At 44.4% G+C, this 26,098-nt stretch overlaps 1 protein-coding gene and 1 long non-coding RNA gene across 4 annotated transcripts in view; one reads left to right on the top strand and one right to left on the bottom strand.

Moving 5' to 3' along the window:
• C5QH18orf21 (chromosome 5q C18orf21 homolog) overlaps positions 1–17,242 on the top strand; it is a 224,792-nt gene extending 207,550 nt beyond the window's left edge. Inside the window, exon 5 of the mRNA XM_069620530.1 lies at positions 1,785–17,242. Coding sequence (XP_069476631.1) covers positions 1,785–1,938 — 154 coding nt within the window. The 3' untranslated portion in view covers positions 1,939–17,242. The remainder of the gene's footprint in view (positions 1–1,784) is intronic.
• The window catches only part of LOC138497207 (uncharacterized), a 795,999-nt gene that overhangs the window by 506,300 nt on the left and 263,601 nt on the right, over positions 1–26,098 (bottom strand). The window lies entirely within an intron of this gene.

The following is a 26,098-nucleotide window of genomic DNA, read 5'->3' as shown; positions in this document are numbered from 1 at the left end:
ATCAAGTCGAATGACTGGAAGGAAAGCTGCCAAACTTAAACATGGTGGATGTCCATGACCTAGCCTCAATACACAGAACCACATGGCGGTCTGCTGCACAAGCAATCTAACATAGGGAAATCGTAGCCTGCCCAACTTTAAATCAATAAAAAAACAGGTAACCGCGCAAAGCTGTGATACATCTCACTTTTACAAACATTGCTATAGTACAAAAAACAAGCCATCCAGAAAGGTAGTGTTGGTTGAATTGCAAGCAGAGTGAAGGCGAAGAGAAGTGCGAGGTCAGAGCAGTGGGGGAAGAGGAAAGTGTCGTGAGGAGGAGAAATGCGGGAGAGGGTATGAAGAAGGGGGAGGAGGAACATCAGAGTAATAAGATACAGAAGTGGAAGAGACCGCGAAGAAAGCGGCAAAGAGGAGGAGAGTGAAAACTACATTAAGAAGACGGCAGGAGATTAAGTCCTAAAAGCCAGGAATTTTTATTTATTTTTATGTTTGCATTCATAGCAGTGCGCAAAATCTGAAGGCATCTAGGCACTAGTTACAGTAAGTGTGAAGTGACATTCTACAAGTGTAGGACCACGCGTGGGGGTTACAACGTATGGGTGGAACTTGAAAGCATAATCTGGCAGAGCCACACCTCATGGCACGGGGGGGGGGCTACTGCAGGAATACAGATACGCAAAAGAACACAATTAGAGTAGGTGCACAGTCAGGAAAAGCCACGCCTCATGTTACGGGGGGCTACATCAGCTACACAGATCCGCCAAAGGACAAAAAAGCAAATGGAATGGAATCGTTAAGAACTGTGCCAGGAGCGCTCTCCTAAACTGGTGGAGAGGGACCAAATCAAGCTGCAAGGTCAAGCATGAGACATGAGGAGGGGAACCTTAAGTACAGCCCTGAGTGAAGTGGGTAGGGTTCCTTTGGAATCAAACCAATAGGGGAAAGGTTAAAAATGACTGGGATCCAGCTGTGTGTGCTGTGTCTGACACAGTGAAAGACAAAGGGCCTCCTTGCGAGTCTGGCAGCGATAGATCCACTGATGTTCTGCCAAAACCGTTTACCATTACCGCCACTCAGTCACATGGCATCCCCATTTTTGGGGTCCATAGGGATTTTTGGTGGATTTACTCTGAGCCGTAATTCTGCCAATTGTTGCACTTAAGGTGCAGGATTTACCTTCAGTATCATGCTGGAGGCAATTCCTTCACTTCAAGGTTAAACGCAGAATTCTGCAATGTGGTGAAAGTGGTGGTAACTCTGTTACCACCAACAAATGGTGGTAACAGAATTACCACCACTTTTTACCACTATGCCAAACTTCTAATGGGGCCCAAAGAAGTGCTTGGGACACCATTAAACCTCATAGAATAAGAGTGACTGTTTTACCTGCCTGGGGACAACCTTAAACTAAAGGATTGAGGGAAGGACTGAGGACCATGCTTCACACGGAAGGGATCTGGTTGGAGGGCAGACTAAATGTTGTACCGTTTCAAACCATACCACCATTGATTCAGCCAACCCTAATCCCTTGTGAGAATTATAAACCAAATGGATAAATTTAAGTTAGTTTTGAGTCGTGTGTTATTGCCTCTGCCTTTGCAATATACAGCGGTCTGTACAACAAAAGTTAGGTAAGAGTCTCCTTTTCGAACATGTGTAGTCCTTAAATTAGACTCCCGCATAATTTGGAACCTCTGCTCCGTGTTAGGATAATTTAATTACAACGTCAAAGAGTTTGTACCTTTCTTCATTCACATCTAATAACGATTATTTATTTTCAGATCGTGCTCATCTGGACACCCCTCACCGTCTGTCTCATCAAAATCATCCAAGAAAAGCAAATTTCATTTTTCACGACTAAAGATGCTGCTGACCCAGGACGAAAAGGAGAAAAACAAAAAGGGGAACCTGCAGAATTTCCTGTCTGCCCTTTGAAACGAATGAACGCTGTTGGATATTTAAAGACTTCGAGTGAAGAACTATAAGACTGTTTCTTTTCCACACTGCTAACCAGATTCATAAGGCTGCAATACAGTCGTCCAAGTGTTTCACTTTACTGCTGTTCTAAAAAGCAAAAGGTTGCCAAAATAGTCCTTTCGGTTTTCTATGTGCATTTCTATGTTTTTCTGTTTGTGTATATGAAATAGCTGACCCTGCCAGAACGCATTTTTTCCCCTATAGAAAGCGCAATGAGGGGAATTTTCAATTGTGTGGTGTGCAAAGTGAAAGAGTCAGTCTCCTCTCATTTTCCGTCTGTTTCAAGACATAAGAGGGCAACTCGGTTTTACGCCTACATGAGATTTCCATGCAGGCATAAAACCAAAGGATTCATATAAAATATGGCTTAGTTTTTAGATCTGCAATCGACTAGGTTTATTCCATGGGAATCTATTATAAAATGCTGCCTGTAAATCGTAAATTGCTGTCAGCGTGGTACCTATCACAAAGTGGAGCGATGTTGCCTTAATTTACTCTTTACAATTACACTCCACTTTATGAATGTTGAAAACGGCATCAACACCTAATACACGCAAGTCCAAGCATTGATGGTCCCCACGTGCAATTAGCACATCTGTTAAATTGACCCCCACTCTGCCTGAGCTGGAAATAAATCAGACTTTTGTTTTGGGGAGACATTTTTGGAAAGTATGTGTTTCCAAATGAGGGTGTATGTTTTATCTCAGAAATTCGGTAATTCGGTAAACTGTAATATTTTTCCACTTTTTGTGAAGCTGTGCATCACTTCCCTTGTGTATAACAAGTATACACCAGTGCATTCTGTAATTCAAAGTCGGGTTAATGTCCCTGTTCAGTGAGCAGATGGCTATAGGTCCCACAAGGTCCCACAAGGCACAGCCATGTTTGAATCACGCGGATTCTCTTGTAGTGTAACAAATACACTTGTGTAAAATGTCAGTGGGCCACATTACAAGTTTGCCGGTCCGGAAACAATGGTACCGGTAAGCTTGCCGGTACCGTTGTTTCCGGGCCGGCAAACTACGAGTTCTGCAAACAGGGTCCTTTCAGCCTGCCAGTTCGGACCTGGCGGGCGGAACAGCACCCACTCTCATACCTCGACGGATGCAACGGCACCATTTCATGAATGGTGCCGGTGCATCCGACCTCCCCATTCCCATTGAGTCCAATGGGTCTCGGATGGGAATGGGGAGCAATATTTTCCGGCGCCCGGGAATGGGCAATTACTGGGTCCACTGGGGCTGTAATGCCCCGGTAATTGGCCATACCCAGGTGCTAGAAAAAAATTCATGACTCCGACTACGGCTACTGCCAGAGTCATAATGACCCCTAATGTCTATTTCTCTGACTGCACATTACCTAATCATTTCACCACATTTATACTCCCCATTTCAGAAAATGCACATTAATGCCTTTGTTAATTGCAAAAATCCATGTTACTGCTGAGTACGTTGAGAGATGGACATAAAGGGACGACCTTCAATACTTCACGTCCACCTTACACCAAAACTGACCCGAAAAAAATCCAATTTCTAGAACCAGGGAATTATGAAAATTTACTTTTTGCAATTCGTACCCAACGTGCTCTCTTAACCATTTAAGCATGATTTCAATTACTGCCACTGCTACCATTGCAACACCAATGCAGATTCCTCTGCTGCTGTTAGAATGGAGTTCTAATCCTACCAACGACAAAGACCCAAGGATTATGCCTCCCTTTCTTTACTAGAAGCTCACAGCAGCAATCAACTTTTTCCAAACAATCCTACATTTCCCAGCCAATCCTTCCTCATTCAGTATTTTCATTAATGTGTAACACGAAAATCAAAAACATTCCACTTGCCCAATCAAGTGAATCGGTTCCCCATGACTTCACTTATTTCACAAGCCTCTTCCTCTTTTTTGGGGGTAAAACTGAAAACGAGCCCAGCAAAATCAGCTTTCCGATATAGCAGTCCAACTGAAGAACCCAAAGGGGAACATAAGCAATCCGCACAGGAACACAAAGGATCTGTCAAAGTGATTCCCAGTCCGAGAGGCAAATCTAACAAGTGACTGTTCAGGATGGCTTTGCTTAAGCATCTGCGAAGGGCACACAAGTGTTCACATATGGACAGAACCCTATATCAGTGCAAGTGACCAAACTTGGGTCAAATAAAATGGCAAGCATTCATGTAAATATTATATTGAGCTTGTGGGTAATGCTTACCTGTTTGTAAAGACAAGGGAGGTGAGCATTGTGCTTGTTCAATGCTTCATCCCCAACAACAATGCTGGTCCTTGATGTTCTTAAAATTAAACTACTTAAAAAGTTAGCCACTCTACCAGTTTGCAGATTTCATGATATCGCCAACCTGGCACCCAAATTATAGGCCTTGTACATCAGAGCACCCTTGGAAAATGGGCTCTGATCAATGATATGTCGGTGACTGCTCATCCCATAACCCAACAAACCACGTAGCCATGCTTGGATGGGACACTAGAGGAAATGTTTAGCAGAGCCCTAAAAGCAGCTTTTCAGAGTTGGCTGCCTTGTACTGCACCATGATCAGTTCGTATTGCTTGAGACCGAGAACAGCACTCAAATTTGGTTGGGCGTGAAAGGAAGGATTAGGTCACAGTCCTAAGGATTATCTAAGTCACTTTGGATATTGTAAACCATACACCATCACAAGAATAGAGTAATGCCCAAAGACCCATGTCTGACACATGTTTGTATGAGAGACAAATTAGCATCATCAGATTCGCTGAAGCCCTTTCTGCGTTATACTCCTGCTCTCCAGGAGATGTAAGAGTGTTGATATCCCACAGTAAGGTAGAGCGTGTCTCTGGGAGCCTTAGGAATTGTATTCTCTTCAACTGCTAGCTCACCGGGAGGTGGGGGGGTTCCCTTGCTGAACAACTGTCAGTTTGGTACTGGCCAGCAGTTATGGCAGACCTGTAAACTCCTATTGTGCGTAATGCTTTGCCTTTATCTGCCGGGGATGACCGAAAGCTCAATCTCTACATTGGAGGGAAGGAAATGGAATTGCATTTCATTACCATACCTCCAGCAGTTGAGGGCATCAAAGAGTCCTTGATGCTAAGTCTGGGCATGCACCAATGAGCACTGAAACCATCCAGGTAATCGGATACAGTGAACCGTCCTGGATCAAGGGGTGTATGTTACCTGGCCAATACAACTCTCGGGAAACAGAATTGGAAAGTCTGAAAAAAGTATCAGAATAACCAGATGCCATGCTTGTATCATCCACCAGGGACACCCCTACCTTCACCAAAACCCTTGCTGTTATTTTGAAGTGGGGCAAAGACGTGGGGTCTATTACGAATTTAGTTGCAATTCTGCCAAATTACTGCCTCATTCAATTACTCTTACTGCTACTTGGTCCCAAGGGGTTAACACAGGATTACAAGTGGTGGTAACTCCCCATTTTTGAAATCCCTAATTATCCATGAGGATTTTTGGCGGATTTACAGCCAGCAGAATTACAGCTCAATAAATCCACTGAGTGGAGAATTCATCCCCAGCAATAGCTGGAGGTGAATCCTCCACTTTACCTCCGTAAATTGCCAGATTTACCACCCAGTAATTCGGCCGTTAATAAATCCACCAAAAATGATAATTTGGCGCTGCAGAAAAAGTGGCAATATCACCACCACCTTTTTACCACACCGCCAAGCATGTAATGAGACCCTTAGTCCCTCCCCAGATCCCAAAAGGGAGAAATATGACCTCTACTACTGAGAAAGATTCCAGCCACCAACTGAATTATCTCTGCACATAGGGATTGAACTGTGAATCGAATAGATCTTTTCACAGAGGACCTCGCTCTTTCAAAATCCTTATAAATATATGCAGATCCACTCTCCAGTCGCTGAGATTTCTGCCAGAGTTCTAGTCTGCCACCATATTTGAAAGCACTGGCAACTTCTTGTCTAGTATTATCTTCTGGTGCAGATAATAGTGCTAGAGGTCTATCGCCAGAAGGCAGAAAATCGCCCCTCCCGCTCCCTTAGATGGTTTGTATTGGAGTCTGTGGAAATATCCATCCAGAACAGTATGCAGGCATTCATGTGAAATGCGCCTGGACCTCTGATTGCAAAGTAACATGCAAAGAGTTCTAGGCAGTTGCTATGCAATGCCAGTTCATTAGGGCACACTTCCCCCTTAAGCCCTCCCATCGAGATATCTCCACAATGAATTCCCAGCCAGAACTGCTCATGTTGGACTCTGCCACCACGTCCGAGGAGTATCCAAATATGGCTCAACCATATGTCCATATGATCTAGCCACCAGTGGGCTTGGTTAGAGATTCCACATTCAAAAGTATTATTTGGGAGTACGACAACCTTTTCAGTAGATGGTAAATCTTTAGGCTTGATAGGTTGTGGTAATCCAGGGGTTGTGGAAACAATGGCCTGGGTGGAAGCACTCAGAACACCCACTAATCTCGCTCTTAATAGTGCTTGCTTTGCATCAAGGCAATTGCAATGTCGCTGACACTCTGTTGACACGGAAGCCCAGGAAAATCCAGTTCCTGAGAATGAGAGTTTTGAGTTCTCACAATTGATAAGGAAACCGAGCTCCTGTATTCAGGACACAGCTATCTGAATTATTTCAGACTGAGCACAAGCATCCTGCGGTATGAAGACCGTCCTGTAGATAATCATGAGAATTCCTTGACTACTGCAAGTGGCTGCCACTGGCTTCATAAGGTTTGTGAAGCACCAAGCGCAGGATGATAATCCGAACTGAAGGCTTTCAGATTCCCAAAAGTGACTCTGCCAGCAGCAACTGAAGGGGCTGGAAAATGGGAACCACTCAACAAATGCTAGTCCTCTCTCAACAAGATGTTTCAGAGCAATGAATGCCCTCCTTCTCAGTGGCAGTTAACTACCCACTAGTTAAATTACCTCCGGTCTGTCTGGCCAAACTTCTTTTTTGTGTGCACCAAGAACATATTGTTCATTAAACCCCTGGGGTGTAGACAAGAAGAAACAATTGCTCCCTCCTGACCCAGATCTCTCTCTTCTTTGATCATCAACTGCTCCTCTAAAGTGGGTTGGACAGGGAATGTTGGACTGGGACCCTCCATTTAGTCTAACATACCCAGATATCTCCTGCTATCCGCCCCAATTATCCAAGCAGAAATCCATCCAACTGGCTACGGCAAAGCAATGAGAAGGGAAAAAACTCACCTGTAGTGAAAGCTGGTTGTCATGAGTGCCGCTATCTTTGTTTGCAACCACCTCTACCTCTGGAAGGGAAGAATGAGTCTTGCCTATGGGAATCCAAATATGAGGAGTTACCAGTGCTCCTTTAAAACCTGCACCTTGTTGAAAGAGCAGTTCCTCCCTCCATGGCCCTACCGTAAACTCTTGAGGGACAACTCTGATGATGGAGGCATGAACTTTGTTTAATGCAATGCAGGTGTTGAGACACCTACTATGCTCCTTGGCAAAATAATATCTAGATGGGAGACGCACTGTTATTCGCCAAATTCCAGATCAATGTTAACTCGAACATTCCTGTGGCACTTAGTTGATAACGTGATATTCATGTGCCCCAATAAAAGAACTGCCCTGTGCGCCAAGCTTGCCAGGGATGGATCCATTGATAACTCTCGTGTTCATGACCTGTTCAGATAAATCCATAATCTTGGCCAAGGGCCTGGAAGTATTATAACTTCTCCTGGCATTTCTGAGGATATTCATAACCCTTAGCTTTGAAAGTAAGAATGTGTAGGTCAATCTCTGTGCCACAGTCATTTTTCATTCCAATGAAGGCCCTCAATTACGTTCTGCGGTCTTTGTCAAGCACTGTGTACAGCTGATTGCTCATTTAGGCTGCAACACAAATACACTCCGAGGAACATGTGTGATGTAAAACATTTGAGTCAAACATATCTAGGCCTGAGCAGCCCTCAACTGTGAGGAACAGGGTAACTGGCGCTGATGTCTTCCTGCACTTATGATTGTGCCATTCATCAGTCTGATCTTCCTCTTTTTCTGAGAATTGCTTTGGATCGACGTCTTGAGATCTAAACTCCTCAGAGGAGTGTGTAGCTCCCATACTGACAGATAGTGGGGCAACGAGTAAGTAGCCAAGCACAGTCTCTTTTGCTGGTAAACGCAGCTTTAAGCCTCCCAAATGCAGAAGTGGCCTCATGGATTGTGTTCTACCGCATCCTGTTTAAGGAGCGGTGGTAGAAGATGCAGATCTCTTTCTGGTTGTGAGTGTGCCACCTTGTCCAACCCCCCAATGGGTTCATGCGGCTTCTCTGGCTAAGCACGCAAGGTAGATGAGTTGTTTAACACTGCATGTTTTTGTAGCTGGCTGCTAGAAAGAATCTAGAGCATGATTTAGAACTTGCTTAAAACTCATGGCTAATGCTCTATTTGGGTATGATTTGTAAGGATAGCCATAACAAAGGTCCTCTTGGTTATCCCTATTGTTTTCCACCTCCTAGTAGAGCTCATTATGAGTGATCCCTTCCACTCTGACCAGTGTGAACTGAGCATAATATTAAAGAATGTGCCTCAGAAGAGGCCTAGGGTACAGGCAGAATACCTTTGTGTGGGCAATGAGAGAAAAAACAGGAGCCCAGATTTAGGCACAGTGATTATGCTTGGTGTGCATATATGTAAACCTACATGCTTATACTGAATTAGAAATGTAAGAAACCCACAGGGTGAGCCTTAAAAGACTAACTTTGCTTCAGTAAATTATCCTGAGGTTTCCCTGATCTGTAGTCCGTGTGAAGACAAAGAGCTACCAAACGGTCCAACCTGCTGCACTTGTTTGCATATGCAGCACCATGAACTACATTTTCTCTTAAGGAGTCCTTAGACGGTTTTATTCATCCGCTGGTGTCCCCAGAAGCCACTTCACAAGTGTGGATGCGTACTTGGTACCACAATGCAAGTGGTAGTGTGAGAACTATGCTCTGACCATTGCCCGTTCCCTTCAGATAAGAAAGAAGGAGTCAAAAATCACACTTATTCTCTGCATCCTGGTCTAGCCCCCTGATACTGATTAGCTAAGGGCACTCTACACAAGGTATCTGCTGTGGAGCATGTCAAGCCCCTGCATTTCTAGTTGTAACACATATGCTGGTGGTTGACTCTCAACTAGGAGAGCGTTCTGCAAGGGAAAATAAAATTGGACTTAAAACACCAATTACAACCCCCAACAAATGAATGCAGATCAAAACTAGAGGCTATCATTGGCACTCCCTTTGTATACGTTTGGAGGGGCCTGTGATCTCTGAACAAAAGAAAAGAGATGAAATCTGAGAGCAGGTGTGTAAGCACATCTTTATTTCTGTATGCTTCCTTCTGTGCCCTAACACAAAACCACCTCTCTTCTGCTATCCTTGCATTCGTTCCCTTGACAGCAACTCCAGTCTTTTCTCATAATGATGGGGAGAGGCAGTGGAATGATGGGGAGAGGCAGTGGAAAATGCTACAATCAGCACTTGCCTTATATAAAATGTTCTTATTACCCCAACTCTACAGCCCATCGCGTGGGATACTTCACTGTTCTCTTTCTTGGTGGCCTAGGTGTCAGTAGTCAATCTCATGTTTTTCACTTTGAGTAAACTCAGCAAGGCCTGGGATATATTCTTCTTCTGAGTGTTCACTATCTTCTAAATCTCCCCCTCCCACAATTCATTGTCCCCAGGCTGCCCAATTGGTGTGCCTATTCTTTTGAAGAACGATGCGTTTATAGTGTTTATCTGTCAAGGTTTGCACCTGTTTCCCTCCCTTCCTCCTCACCTGAGTAGTCGGTAGAGCTGTCACGAGGCTCTGACTTCTTTCCTTGGTAAACTCGGGTCCGTCCTCGACTGGTCTTCTTGATCTTCTTCTTTTCGTGTAAATAGGGGCAAGCTCCCTGGGATGCCACTCTGTCGGGTGATTGGGAAACCCGGACAGCGGGGACTCCCGGGAGCCGGCTCCTGAGCATGGAAAAAGCCTTAGCGGCAGAAAAAACCCTGCAGGGGGATTATGCATCCAAGATGGTATCAGGGAAGAGGTGAGTCCGAATAGTCAATTCTCCGGAGGATAGAGGTCCCAGTAGTGAGCAGAGGTAGTACGAAATTGGCAGACTGGGTCTTGATGAGATGGTCCGACAACAGACAGGAACCCAGACAGAAGAGAGATCCGCAGGGGTAACCAAGGAAGAAGCGTGCTGATAACCCCGAACAAAAATTAGTACAGCACTGCTAAACAAAAGGAGGAGGAGAAGGAAGTCCCCAAAATAAGAGGAAAAGAGGAACACGACGGAAAGAAAACAGAACAGGAAGAGGAGAAGGTAAAAGGGCTGAGAAAGGGAAGCTGGAACGAGCAAGCTGGAGGGAAATGGGGAAAGAAGAAGATCAGGGGGTACACGGGCAGAAAAGCCAAGGATGACGAAGAAAAAATGAGCGCGCGAAGCAAGAGCAGGGAGAGAGAGGAAGAAACGAACGGGAACAACTGGACGGTTAGCGGTCCGGAGAGGAAGCACAGAAATAACAAGTGAGAGAGCGGAGGGAAGGCAGAGTACACAATGTTACCTTCGGAGCGGCAGTGAAGGTGCAACGCGAAGACGCTGCATTGAGCCGGCATTTGGTTGATGCGGCGGCCATCTTGGAAAACACTAGAACGGTGCTTCCAGACGGCCGCCGACGTGGTGGAACGTGCTAATGGCGCCTCCACAAGTCCCAAAAGCGTCGTCCCATTGAATGCATGACAGTATGGCCTCTTCTACTTGGGGGGGCCTCCCGGTTTTCCCGGGTGCAATCTGTGAAATGTCCTTATAAGCCGGGGGGCGTGAATGTGACTCTTGGGCTCCCATGTGCGTTCCTCAATTGGATAGCCCTTCCAATGAACCAAATACTGTAGGACTCCATGATGGTAACGGGAATCCACTAGATAAGACACTTCATATTCAGCTGGTTCAGACGGAAAGGTACCAATCAACCCTTTAGATCTTCTCTTATAAGGATCAGGTAGATAGGGCTTTAGCAGAGAGGAATGGAACACGGGATGAACATTTTTGAGCGAGGTAGGCAACTGAAGGCGAAATGTACAGGGTTCACCTTTTTAGTGATCTGAAAGGGTCCTAAATACCTTGGAGCGAACTTCCCCCATGTGTGTTCAGCGGGGTAAGAACTTTGTGGCTAACCAGACCTTACTTCCTTCAGTCCAAGGGGGTGTTGCTTTTCTCTTCTTGTCGGCCCATGCCTTATACGACTGTCAGCTGGCGTTCAAGGTCTCGCTGGCTAACTCATGGGTGTCTTTGAGCTCTTTCACAAATTGCTCAATGGCGGGTAATCTTGAAGGACGTAGCATAGCCAGAGGCATATGTTTCGGATGGTAGCCGAAAGTGCAAAAGAATGGAGACATGTTGATGGTTGTATGTCTGGTGTTATTATATGTAAATTCGGCCATGGGGAGGTAAGCACACCAGTCATCTTGTTTTCTGCTACAAAAACAGCAGAGATATTGTTCGAGTGTGTGATTAAGCCTTTCAGTCTGTCCATTGCTTTGTGGGTGGAAACCAGATGAAAGAGCTTGGTGAATTCCTAACTATTTGCAAAGAGACCCCCAAAATTGGGAAGTGAATTGAGGGCCTCGATCAGAAACCACAGTGTCCGGAAGACCATGAAGTCGCACAATTTCTTTCAAGAATACTTTGGCCATCTCTGGGGCTGTGGGTAACCCCTTCAAGTGCGTAAAGTAAGCTAATTTGCTTAATGAGTCCACAGTCACCATGATGGCAGTATTCCCTTCGGACTTGGGTAATTCTACTATAAAGTCAGTAGAGATGTGGATCCATGGCTGTCTGGGTGCAGGTTCCTGCTGTAGTAATCCAACAGGTTTAGAGGTATGATACTTGTTAGCTGCACAAGTGGGACAGGCTGATACATAAGTTTGCACATCTTGGCTCCATTCTGGCCACCAGAACGAACTGGACAAGAGATCCTTGGTGGCACATATGCCCTTATGCCCAGCCATGGGCGAATCATGACACCACGAGAGGGCAAAGTCTTGATGTCTCTTGTCGGTTAGGTACAAAGCTCGGCCCTTAAAGAAGAACCCTTCTCTTTCTTCTAACTCTGATTCAACACCTGTACTCATTGGAATATTCTGTTGTCTTACTTGGACTTCACGTAGGAAAATATTGGCTACTGTACGGATCTCTTTGCCTGCCAGTAGTAAGTCACGGTTACCTTCAACCTCAGTATCTGAATCATGACAACGGGAAAGGGCATCTCCTAAGATGTTCTGTTTGCCAGGTAGGTAGGTAATTTCGAAATTGAACTGGGGAAAAAAAATATGCCCAACGGGCGTGTCTGGCATTGCGACATTCCATTTGTTGGAGAATGCAGAGATTACTGTGGTCTGTACATACGGTGAACCTATGCATAGCTCCTTGAAGGAAATGTCGCCACTCATCACAGGCATGTTTGATAGCCAACAATTCCCTTTCGATGACGGAATAGTTCCTTTCACTAGGTGTTAATGTTCTAGAATAGTACGCCACAGGATGTTCAAGACCATCTTTACCCTTCTGTAGGAGGGCTGCGCCAATAGCTCCTCCCGAAGCATCAGTCTCAATGATGAAGGTGATCTGGTTGTACAAGAATAGGCGCCGAGGTAAATGCCTTCTTGAGGGCTTGAAAAGCAGAATCTGCCTCTTATGTCCAGGAAAACAATGCCCCCTTCTTGAGTAATGAGGTGATCGGGAGGACCAAATTGGAGAATCCGGGGATGAATTGGCGATAAAAGTTTACCAAACCTAGGAAGCATTGAATTTCCTTAACGCTTCCCGGAGCAAGCCAGTGGAGTACAGCTTGGATCTTACTGGGGTCCATACGGATGCCTTCTTGAGAGAGGATGAACCCCAAATAGGATACCGAAGACGCCTCAAAAACACATTTTTCAGGCTTGACTAAGAGCTTGTTCTTGAGTAAACGTTCCAGTACCTGGCAAACATGTCTTCTATGTTCAGTAGGAGACGAGGAGAAAATCAAAATGTCGTCTAAATATATCACCACAGTGGAGAAGAGAAGATCAGCAAATAGCTTGTCCATAAAGCGTTGGAAAACTGCGGGTGCGTTCACCAGGCCAAAGGGCATAACCCGATATTCAAAATGACCTAGTGGAGTCCTAAAAGCAGTTTTCCATTCATCCCCCTGTCGAATACGGAGCAGGCGATATGCTCCCCTGAGATCCAACTTCGTGAAGATGGAAGCACCTTGTACAGCTTCAAGAATCTCTTTAATAAGAGGCATAGGATATCGGTCCTTAATGGTAAGACGATTTAAGCCACGGTAATCAATACATTGGCGAAGTTCCGTCGATCCCTTCTTGGGTATGAAGAATAGCGATGCCCCTGCTGGAGACTTGGATTCTTGGATGAGACCGTTCTGGAGATTGCAGTCCAAGTATTCCTTAAGGGCAGTACGCTCTGGAAGTGACAACGGAAACATCCTCCCAAAAGGGATAGGCACATCAGGTTGGATCTCAATGGCGCAGTCTTCTCTTCTGTGAGGAGGAAGGGAATGTGGCTGCTTGTCAAGGAAGACCTCTATAAATTTGTGATAGTGTCTTGGTACCAAATGGAGAGAGGCGGCCAACACTGTGTCACTTTGATTCGAGGGAACAAGTGGAAGGCTCTGATTCAGGCATTCATCTTTACAAAGAGAGGATTGGAACTGTATGGTGTTGGTAGACCAGTCAATCAAAGGGTTGTGTTTGCGCAACCAAAGTATCCCTAAAATCACTGGGAAATGTGCTGCCTTAATGATGTCAAACACAATTTCTTCCTGATGTTGAAACAATTGGACTTGTAGGGGAAGAGTCTCTTGAGTAATGGGTCCTGAGGACAAGGGTTGACCATCCACCCCTTCCACAGGAATCGGCTGGTTCTTGAGGATGATAGGCACTTCCTTCTCTTGAGCCCATGAAATATCAGTGAAGTTTCCTGCTGCGCCACAGTCCAACATAGCCAACGCTTCCCAGGCGGTGGAGGATCCTCGGGACAACTTGACTTGAAAAACCATCAAACGGTTGTCTTCCTTGGGTAGCGGAGATAAAGTCTGATTACAGGGATTTCTTCCAACTTCCCCAGACCTGCCCCTCCTTAGGTTCGGGGAGATTCGTTTCCCTGGCGACGAGGAGGAACCTCTGGGCAATTGCGGAGTAGGTGTTTACTGGAGCCGCAGTACATACATAGACCCAGCTCCTTTCTTCTCTTCTTTTCATCAGCAGTTAAAGGTCCTCCTGCGGCTCCAATCTGCATTGGCTCCTCTCCAGAAGTGGGAGCAGAATGTTCCTTGGAGAAATGAGAAGCAAAAGGTACGGGAGAAGGTCGAGGTCGTCTTCTCTCCTGTCTTCTCTCTCCTAACCTGAATTCGATCTGTAACGCAAGTGAAACCAGTTCCTGGAATGTCTGGGGCCTTGCTGTACGTGCCAATTCGTCTTTTATGTCTTCGTGCAGGCCACGGCAAAAAAATGTCTGAGTGGAATCAGGCCATCCGGCGCTGGTGGCTAGTTGCATAAAAGACGTAACATAAGTTTGTACATCATGGGGACCTTGTCTGATGTCAAGGATTGCTTCATATGAGGCATATTGTACTTCAGGGCGTTCAAAACGAGTCTTCAGAAGTTGTACAAACTGGTCATAATCATTGGTAGATGGATCCGACTGTATGACTAGGGGCGAGGCCCAAGCCAATGCGTTCCCTGCTAGATTTGAGACTAGGAATCCCACCTTGGCTGACTCATAAGTGCGGGGGCGGAAAGTAAAGTAGATCTTGCAAGCGTCCAAAAACTCTTTCAGAGTTTTGGGATTCCCATTGTACTTCCCACAGGGCAAGGGAAGAGGAGGTAAGTCCCCACGGGCTTCATCACGGGCTGCAACCTGCTGCCGCAAGGACTAGTTTTCGGAGCGAAGGGATTGTACTTCAACCGTTAGACCCTGGATTGCGGCCGCCAATTCTTGGTATTGTTCAAGAGAAGCCATTGGTATCTTTTGGCGTTGCACGCTGTCAAGGTTTGCACTTGTTTCCCTCCCTTCCTCCTCAACTGAGTAGTCGGTAGAGCTGTCACGAGGCTCTGACTTCTTTCCTTGGTAAACTCGGGTCCATCCTCGACTGGTCTTCTTGATATTCTTCTTTTCATGTAAATAGGGGCGAGCTCCCTGGGATGCCACTCTGTCGGGTGATTGGGAAACCCGGACAGCGGGGACTCCCGGGAGCCGGCTCCTGAGCAGGGAAAAAAGCCTTGGCGGCAGAAAAAACCCTGCAGGGGGATTATGCATCCAAGATGGTATCAGGGAAGAGGTGAGTCCGAATAGTCAATTCTCCGGAGGATAGAGGTCCCAGTAGTGAGCAGAGGTAGTATGAAATTGGCAGACTGGGTCTTGATGAGATGGTCCGACAACAGACAGGAACCCAGACAGAAGAGAGATCCGCAGGGGTAACCAAGGAAGAAGCGTGCTGATAACCCCGAACAAAAATTAGTACAGCACTGCTAAACAAAAGGAGGAGGAGAAGGAAGTCCCCAAAATAAGAGGAAAAGAGGAACAAGACGGAAAGAAAACAGAACAGGAAGAGGAGAAGGTAAAAGGGCTGAGAAAGGGAAGCTGGAACGAGCAAGCTGGAGGGAAACGGGGAAAGAAGATCAGGGGGTACACGGGCAGAAAAGCCAAGGATGACGAAGAAAAAATGAGCGAGCGAAGCAAGAGCAGGGAGAGAGAGGAAGAAACGAACGGGAACAACTGGACGGTTAGCGGTCCGGAGAGGAAGCACAGAAATAACAAGTGAGAGAGCAGAGGGAAGGCAGAATACACAGCGTTACCTTCAGAGGGGCAGTGAAGGTGCAACACGAAGACGCTGCATTGAGCCGGCATTTGTTTGATGCGGCGGCCATCTTGGAAAACACTAGAACGGTGCTTCCAGACGGCCGCCGACATGGTGGAACATGCTAATGGCGCCTCCACAAGTCCCAAAAGCGTCGTCCCACTGAATGCATGCCATTATCTTGTCTTTCTTCTCCATCATTATCACAAGACGCTTCACTTTGGTGTCTGGAAAAATGCAGAGTCTTATGGCAACTTTCCTTTGAGTCATCTATGTATGAGTCATTGTCTCACCACCACAGTCGGTTCTATGTCAATTTCCTGTTTTTTTACAGTTGCGCATAAAAAAGCTGAAATCGCATGAATTTGATGGGTTTCACCCCTGGACCTTTCTTTCCTCCTTTCTCCCCTGCCCTCCCGTCCCCCCACTGCCTCCTCTCGCCACAGGCATACACACTCAATCCCCCACCATATTCACACACACACATGCAAACATGCAACCAGTTGCATTTACCCTCTCCCCCTTCTCAAACATTCCCTTTACACACATACACACAAGCATACAGTCACCCACACACTCGCCTTTGTCTCCCACGACTCCTCCTCTCAGCCCCCGTGCCGGACAGCCCCCGTGCGCACTGGTGTGTGTCACAGGGGCTGACAGACCTATTAAGAAAGACCGCTCAGAGCAGTCCCTCTAAATCTGTCTTTTTTCAAATCTATTTTCAGTTATCCATTTGTTCACTTCGTACCGCAAAGTTGCCTTCTGTCAATTGTGACTGTACCTCTTTTCTTTGTCTCTGTATATTGCTTCATTTTCTTTCCTTTTGCTAAGAAGTCTTTCTTCTTGAGTAGGCGTTTATCGCTATTGTCTGATTGATGATTAGTTTGCTGAAGTGACAGTGCCATGCGTACAAGGCAAGCAGTGTTTACTCATGCACGACGGTATTACATAGCGTGGAGTACAAGCATATATGCCACCTTTTTACACTACACTTTTGCACTCTGTGGTGCAAATGTTGAAAACTGTGTATACAGAGGGGACCGGTATACATCAAAGCGCAAACTTAATGGGCCCCCTCAGTGTAATTTACCGGGAGCTGGAAAAGAGCCCTTGTGTTTTGCTGTAGAATCCATTCGTCATTTTCGTTTACTTTCTAGTCATATGTAACTAAGTTGGTTTCCATTCGACCACATGCTAAGAAGTGCTTTAAGGGTTGTTGTTTATTCTGATGTGTGCTAGTCATTCAGTGACTCATGTTACATAATTTGCACCTATAAATGTCGTTTGAACTGCATCACAGCTTGCAAATGCTTTGTTGACTTTAAATGCATCGCTCATGCTGTACAATCTGTCTCTTAGTATTGTTAGCCATATTTCTTTTCCTTATTAAACTGTCCTTATTAAACCTGTAGATGACTTACTTACTAAATGTATGACTTATTGTCTATCAGTATTATTGTTCTTTGTATTCTACCCTTCACATAAAAGCATCTGTTATAATGCATGGTGCAATCTACAAGGGCACCCCAACTATCCATTGCCATAACTAATGTTTTTTCTGCAACTTTGCTCCAGGAGCTTTTAAAAATCCCTTACTTGTAAATGTATATGTATTTATTATCATTTTTTTTGTTTTTAGAAAAAAAACCTTTACAAAAATGTTTTAATACAAAAGTATATACAGAATGAAAACACATTTTAGAAACACATTTTAGAGAAATCCTAGATACAGACAAATTAATCATTTACACATGGAAAACATCCTTAAACCTAAAACCATTAAGCAAGTTACACAATTACATCATTTTATAAAACAAATCTTAAAAAGAAATCCTAAAAAGGAAATCATTCTAGAACCATAAAACCACAAACATTTGATAGGAATCGTAAAATTGCAATTTTCAAAGAAATCGATTTTCCGTGCAACATATTCCACCAGATTCCCTCAGCAAAGTATCTTTCTGTATGTGACACAAATTTTCCAAAGTAGGTTTCGCGTTCCTCACAAATCGACTCACATTCAAGCAATAGATGTCTTAATGTTTCCTTTACAAAAGTGCTTTTACAAAAGCGACAGGGCACGTGCGCCTTTCCATTTTGTCTCTGATTTCTTGAATTTGCCCAGTAGGCAGTACATTAAAGTGGAACTGCATAATATTATACCTCCATTTTCTGTCAGGAAATGTATTTAAATATGGTTCCAAGGAACCCACCGTCTTCCAGTCTGATACCAGATGATCGTATAGAGATGATGTCTTTACTTTCTCATTGGTTTCGGACCGATCAGCCCATCTAATTTGACTTTTTTCTTGCATTGGATTAATAATGAGAAGTTCAACATCTGCTCCAATTTTGTCAAGTATACTTCTGGTACTATCATACATGGATATTAAGAACTCTGATTTTGTTTTGCCCGTTCTTTGTTGTAAACCCAATATTGCATATAAGTGGTTACCTGATCTCACTATCCTTTTTCTTAGAATGGCCATTTGTTTCCATTCTATTACACTCTTTAAAGATTGTAAACCTAGTTTGTACCTAATTGCCGACATTAGGATACATTTTGGGAGATAATACAATATGCTTCTCCAAAATTTTGCTTCGATCTTAACAAAACAGACTTTTACACATTTTGGAAAAAATTCAAGACCATAACTGAGTTTGGGGATCACTTTCAAATTATAAAATCGTAGCAGAGGTAGCATAGAGAATCTACAGTACATTCTGTCAATTATTTTTGTTTGTGATGTCAATGCGATCAGTCGATCTTCTAAAACATTCCAATATGCACATGTTTTTATATTTGCAAACACAGTCTACCCCAAGTACAAAAATGTGCGTCTAATTTCAAGTTTATAGTTTTTTAAATATCAGCTGAATCTTAGTTTTTTTGTTTGCTCCCAAAATAAGGATGATAGATTTCTTTTCATTTATAATTAATTCATTCGTATCAATATAATCTTTACATTTTTGTTATCATTCATTGTAATCCTATCTCAGTTCTATCGATCAGAAGGAAATCATCCGCACAGGAGCATCAATTTAATTTTACCCCTTCTATTTGCAGTGAAATAAACAAAGCCTTGTCCAAAGGGATCCCCACATCAGATACAAATAGATTGAATAGTGTGGGGCCGAAGATACAGCCCTGTCTCAAACCATTCCGTGTGCCTATTGGAACTCATAGTTTGCCTTCCTGATTCAATCGAACTTTAATCATGGATTCTTCCATGCAAGTGGATAAGAAGAGACAATATATTCTCAGGCATTTCAAGTACCTACATTTTTTACCCTAGTAAAGACCTATTCATCCGATCAAATGCTTGTGATAGGTCTATACTTGCGACGTACATCAGAAGAGCATTTTTCTCACATGAGTTTTCTTGAAGTAGGGAAAACATAAGTCCTCCAATTCTGTCCCCATTCGCCTTCTAAATCCGAACTGTTTATACTGGAATATTGCATTTGTTTCAGTCCATTCTTCTATCAACCTCAAATGTGTATGTAATTCTGTGCATCTAATCAGATTGTATTCATTTTCATGTAGAGTGCACCACACTCAGCAACTGGCTCAGACATGTAATCCCCATAATCTGAATGTGGGCAAGCTCGCAGCAATTCCTAACTCGATGCAATAAATAGTCCTTAATAATAATGACTTGCATTCTTCTATGCTAACACAAAGGTTTCTGTCTTGCAACATAATGCTTGATTACATAATTCAGTGTCTGACCATGACCCTCAAGAAATACAGATCTGCTGTTTTGATGCACTTCCAGACAGCCAAAAGTGCTTTGAATACATAACTATGACGGTAAAGTGCTTTGCAAAAGCCATATAAAAGTGCAACTCCAATTTACACTTCACGCAGTGCACATCACCCTATAAACATGCAGTGATCACAGAGTAGAAGCAGTCTCACCAGTCCTGGCAGAAGTTTCTGGAGTCCTTTTACTATTTATTGTTACATTGTGGCTGCAGGTGGAGCTTCCATGCAGAAGCTCATTTGGAACTGAGAGCGTTCGCGACTGGCTGAAGACTGGTTCCGTATCCCTCATTTGTTAATACTTGACTGTTGCCTTTGATAACCTTCCGCAATTTCGCAGCAAACAAAACTTCCCTTACTGTAGCTGAAGCTTAAAGAGACGCACTAAATCTGCAAAGCGTCAGCGTTGAATTGACATTACTTTCCTCCAAGAAACTACAATAACAACTGAAATTGGGCTTGCCATGAGACTGCCCAAAACGCCTGTTTGGGGTGGGGGGGGATAGGGTCGCGCTGGAGTAGAGCCTTTGAGCCCCTCTAGTAAGTACGCTGTTGTGTTTGGTGGATAATTAGCAAAGGAGTGGGAGCAGTGATTAGTACATGTGAAGAGGCATTGGAACAGCTTTTTTGTTATAAACTCCACAGCGTGTTCGCAACTCAGGACTTTTATAGTCCGTTGGTAAGCCCTTTGTACAACCCTGTGAGGTGAACAACGTTTTGGGGGGCTTATTGTCGTGTAACAGCTCACGAGGGACAAAGGGTTCTTTGCTGTTCTATTTCTGCTGCAGTTGTAATCAAACACCAAAAAGTTTACTTCCGAATGAAAAGCAAGAAGGTGGCACAGGAACAAACAAGGACAGAAAAAGACTTGCAAAACCGCCCCTGGCTAGGCCTATTACATTGCGGAGCCGGGTGGGGTGACCAAGTGCTACTTTAAAAACTGGGAAATCACTTCAGCGAGGAACGACGACCAAAATTAACATACTTCCAAAGTCTGTCTTTACTGGTTCCTCACCACGCAGTCGGATCGAGTCCCTGTCTCAAAAAGTACTTTCTGATACATTTAGTTCAAATAAAAAGGCGGTCAGGACTAAAATCGCCAGATTTTTCCCTATTGTTACAAATAAAGCAACAGAGCAGACTGCACAAAAGCTAAATAAATCAATATTGATGACATCTCCCTCTACATCAATTGCCACAGACAATGTCAATTCTCTCCTCAACTTATGTTTAGATCTGGGGGGAGGTGCTTCAGAGTGGCCACCAATTACAACGCCATCGAAATATGTGACTGACCCTCCGCTGATATTCAGCACTAGCCTGTCGGCGTCTACAGACCTAAACAGACTTGTTTCAACATCAGCGGATGATTCCGTTTTAGGTTTCTGTGTGACTACACCGGAAATGAATCAAGAAACTTTCAAAATGAAACCTCTGCGAAGACCTGCATGGATGGCATTGCGGCCACATTCGCCCTTTGCTCCTCATTCGAGCAGTGTGACTTCAAGAACATACTGTCAAACAGGTGGATGTAATTTTAACACAGATTCAGACGGCGCACACTGTTGGTGATCAAAATGCTGCCTTACAAAACACTGATTATTTTGACGACGAGGATTATGGCACACCTCTTACAATACCAATCATTAATCTGGAAAAAAGTGCCAAGCAAGAGGTGGAATTGTGCCCAGGTATGTGAGAAGAAACCTGTTTGAGTGTGAAAGAAATTAAATGAAGAAATCTAAACAAAAGAAACAAGTGGCTATTGGAAACTAACGCCAAAGCAGGTGAAGAAGAAAGAGCATGGGGGAGGTCGGGGGGTCAATCAAGTGAGGATGTACAGAGGAAAAATGAAAACAACCCTTGGCAGTATCTAATCAAGTAGATATTGCCTGTATAGAAACCGAAGAGTGTTATGAATTTAAAAATCAAAACTGAAAAAATATGGTTGTTAAGAAAAAAAACTGTTACACAAGCGACCAATACCCTGGACAATTGGTTATTGGGCCAGGAAGCAGTACTCGGCGTCAGCACAGAGAAAGATTATTGTAATTGTAATTACCAGGCCGATCAACAGAAATATGTTGAAATCCAACAGTCCACACAAGTGCATGACATAGAAATAGTTCAACAAACCCCTGCTTTTGTCTGATTACCAGTCCAAAAGAGAGCTGAAGTAGCCAGTAGATTGCAAGTCGAAACTCAAACAGGCTTCGCAGGAATAGTTACTGGAGGCAGGCAACAAAATGGCCATGGTCAACTTGCTCCTGCATCAGCAAATGCCTGCAATGGACATCTGCCTCATCCAAATATGATCCGAATATGGGAGAAGTATACTTCCTGCGATAGACCTTATATTAATCGCTCACAGCTTTTGCAGTTACTACATCTGGTACCTGACTTGGGAATAATCCCCACAAGAGATTTGCCCGAGGTGGAACTGCCAGAGTTTGGTAGCAGCAGTAACTGGGTTGATGCAACATTTGTGCCCCCTGTTGTTGTGGATTGAATGTCAGGAAAACATCTAGAAAAACTAGGATTCGAAATGCAACACAGTTTAAAAACAAATACTGCACAAATGGCACCTGTACATGCATGCCGCCATCAGAGAGGAAGTGAGTATCAAGTACAAGGATATGTCCAACAGTACACTGCCTCCAAAGCTACCCAAACACTTGGCAATGATCCACATGCCAGAGCAATGGAATGGATGACACTATCAAATTGGGTGTAGCAAAAATGAACCACCCAGAATTAATTCCTAAAAATATTATCTTGGAATACTAGGGTGTACCATTCCTTTATCTCTAGGAAAGAAGGAAAAATGCCACTGAATTCCTCAGTTGGTTTCTGTTGCAAGAGACCTGGATAACCGGAAAACTGGACATTGACGGGTACACCAAATTAACCCGAGAGGCAAAAGAAGGCAAGGAGAGGCGCCCCAGTGGAGGACTATGCATTGGAGCTAGAAGAAAGTTGAACATGATCAGTTACACCTTATATAAATTAAACAGCAATGTATTATGTGCTATAATCTTGGGCTTTCCCAAATTGAAACAAAAGACCTTGGAAATTTCAATGTACGATCCACCCGATGGCCTGTGCAGTGTGTCATTGAGAAATATTAACAGCATGGCAGGAGCAAGCTCCTGGCTGTGCAATTATCGTAGCCAGAGACTTCAATGCCCATTGTGTTCCTATTGGAGATCACGACTTAGAGGAAAACCTTTGCAATTTGGGAAATGGAAATAGGGATCACCATAGTTTGCATTGGAATAAATATTTGAAGAAATGAAGGATCTGGTCAAGTTTTCTTTTGGATTTTGTTCTGCTTCCATTAAAAGAATAGTGCCCTCAAAAATATTATTGTCCCGAGCGTTCAGGCATGTGTTTTTAAGCATACGTTGATCGATTGTACAAACATTTCCTATGCACCTTACCGTAGTTTTCCTCACTTTTACACATGCGAAACCAGGCGCAGGGCGCGACATCTTGTGATGATCTTATCCATTGCTGCTTCTTCCTATGGTGAACTGCCCTGTCGACACTAAATCATATCCCCTGCCCCTGAAGCTGGCATCACTAGACACGTACGGCCCATTTCACAACTCCAATGCACATCTCGTGTCAACGTTCTCTGTGCTCCAGCTAATGACTTGTCTCCATGGAAATGGCAGGGCGCCTCTTTCCTCAATAAGTATAAACAGACCGCTTCTCAACAGACAACACCAGAGTTGCTTTTTCAATCGTTTCACTGTCTTTTTTTTGTATTTCCTGTGACTCATTTCTGCTCTGTTCAGCTATCTTTTTTGCTCATAGCCCGTGCAAACAGATACTAGTACTATTATTACTATCTATTTAAATTTTGTCCCATAATGGCAACAATACATACCTACCAGTACGAGCCGGAGTATTCCGAGGTGGAATTAGTCGAAAGAGAGAGATGCAGAAACGATGGGGCTTCGGACGACAGTTGAGAGGAGGAATCTCTGGATCAAGAGCCTGAGCCTAGTCGCATGGACGACGTCTCCACCTGGTGTACCTGCAATCGGTGCAAAGTCATGCCAACCGAGGAGGGGAACTGCTGCTGCCAAGAAAACTCTGAATGCTTCGCCTACATATCGGAAGACGAGACACGGCCGCAATGCGTTACCGAGCTGCATGACTTCAGGGCAGCCTGCCTCACACGATCCGTGTTGAGGTTTATAATGGTGCTTATGTACAAACTTCGCGTAACAGTTCGCCCTGCAATCCAAGTAACGAGTAAGTGTACTCTAGAAGTGATGTCACTTAGGCCACTAACATTTCATGTTTGTCTCCTATATTGTCGTAACTTTGATCTATCTCTGCCAAATGAATGTAGTCTTGCAATTCTGTACATCACTCGCGATTTGGGGAAATTATAGTGTCATCTTATGTGTCTTTCACGTACAACTAAGAAACAATATTTCTCTGTGTCCCAAATGTAATGGAATGCATTGTTGTTCACTTTTGTAATGTGTCTACGCTTTAAAGCCCAAGTTGATTGATCCGTGAAGTAACATTTGTACTGGCAACAATGCCATAGGATACAAGATTGCATTTTCAACTAAGGTTTGATACACTTATCTTGTTCATTTAAATACAGTTTATATCTTTCTCTTCCACATGTGGTACAGGCTAGTGGCCTATCGTGCATTTACATGGTGGCTTCATGGAAGGCCTGGACACCGCGTTTGATGAGTAATACCCGCCTCTGTCGTTGGTGCCATTAGAGACGCATTCCCCAGTGACAGCGGTCAGTACAGGGGATTTTCCCACAGTGTGCTGCAACCCGAAGTATATAAGTGTAGTACATTTGTGCCATCAACATCAGCAACAAAATAAAATACAACTGAACTTTTATGAATGGTTGTTTCAATTTTTCAGTGAATGAAGGACACGCTCACTTGTCCTGGCAGGGCTGACTGGGTGGGAACGGTGAGGTGCCAAACGCCATGTACACTTCGGATGTATCTTACGCGCAGGGGCCATTGTACACATCGCCTAGCCAGACCCGGTGTCTCCAGGCAGGCTCCCCTGAAGCAGACCGTGCCCCTGCAATCCACATAAGTGTGTCTCTCCCTTCAGCGGTGTTCCGGGCCTTGTCTGCACGCCTTATTCCCATCCACCCCCCCTCCATTATCAACGGTGGTTCGCACCAGTGGATGTGCGCTGCCAAGGGGGCTGGCCGGGATGGGAACGGCCAAGGTGCCCAACACCATGTTCACTTCAAAGGTATCTTCCGCGCAGGGGCCATTGTACACATGGCCTAGCCAGACCCAGTGTCTCCAGGCAGGCTCCCCTGAAGCAGAGCGTGCCCCTGCAATCCACATAAGTGTGTCTCTCCCTTCAGCGGTGTTCCGGGCCTTGTCTGCACGCCTTATTCCCATCCATTCCCCCCTCCATTATCAACGGTAGTTCGCACCAGTGGATGTGCGCTGCCAAGGGGGCTGGCCGGAATGGGAACAGCCAAGGTGCCCGACACCATGTACACTTCAAAGGTATCTTACGTGCAGGGGCCATTGTACACATGGCCTAGCCAGACCCAGTATCTCCAGGCAGGCTCCTTGAAGCAGGCGGCGCCCCTGCTATCAACAAAAGACCAGACCATATACACCTCACTCATTCACATACACACCCACTTTTCTAATTCTTTATAAACCCCTTGATATTTATCATGAGAACATCTGTGAGGACTGCAAGTCAACTCGTGATCGTGCTACCTGTCATCATCTCTGAGCACTGGAAGTCAACTCGTGATTGCGCTACCTGTTCTCCTGCTTCTAACTCCCCTGCTTGCTGAATCTAACTTTGTTGGTCAAGGTAAGGGCAGGTCACCTAATCATCTCTTCTTGATCTCTAAATTTCTATCTATTTCGATTGAATGTACCCAGTAGTGTAATTTTCATTAATATCTTTGCCATTACCATTGACTACTGTTTAATTTGTTCTGTTCTCGAAATATATCAATTCTCATCAGTGTCAATTAGGATAGAATTGCATCCTTTGCAGACCGTATCTATAAGCATGTTTCCTTTCGATGCATGAAAGTACATTCAATAGATGAGTAACACATTACGATTTGCGTCACATCAATCAATACTGTATGAAAATTATCCTAGTGTATAGTCGACTACGCTACATAGGTTTTGCTTCTGTGACCAGAACAAACATTGCATAGAAAAATGTATGATATAATTCCATCTTTCTCACGCATTCATGTAAAATATTTTTTTAACTGTGTACTTTTTTCACTGATTTTTCAACAATGCCTGCATGTATGGTTTATGGTTGCCGTTCTAACACCCATACCAACCCTAAGGGCACAATAATGCATATATTCCCGAGAAATATAGATCTAATAAGAGAATTGGTCAGATATTGCATATTTGCGCCGGACGGGCTTGAACGTAGAGCCCAGGATGTCTTGGGGGACTTGAGGGGCGATCGATTCCGCATCTGCAGCCTGCACTTTACC

This window comes from Ambystoma mexicanum, chromosome 5q (genome assembly GCF_040938575.1).
Source record: "Ambystoma mexicanum isolate Mex_15411 chromosome 5q, UKY_AmexF1_1, whole genome shotgun sequence".
Taxonomy (NCBI): domain Eukaryota; kingdom Metazoa; phylum Chordata; class Amphibia; order Caudata; family Ambystomatidae; genus Ambystoma; species Ambystoma mexicanum.
Note: the sequence above shows the minus strand (reverse complement) of the source record. Positions and strands in the feature narration are given on the sequence as shown.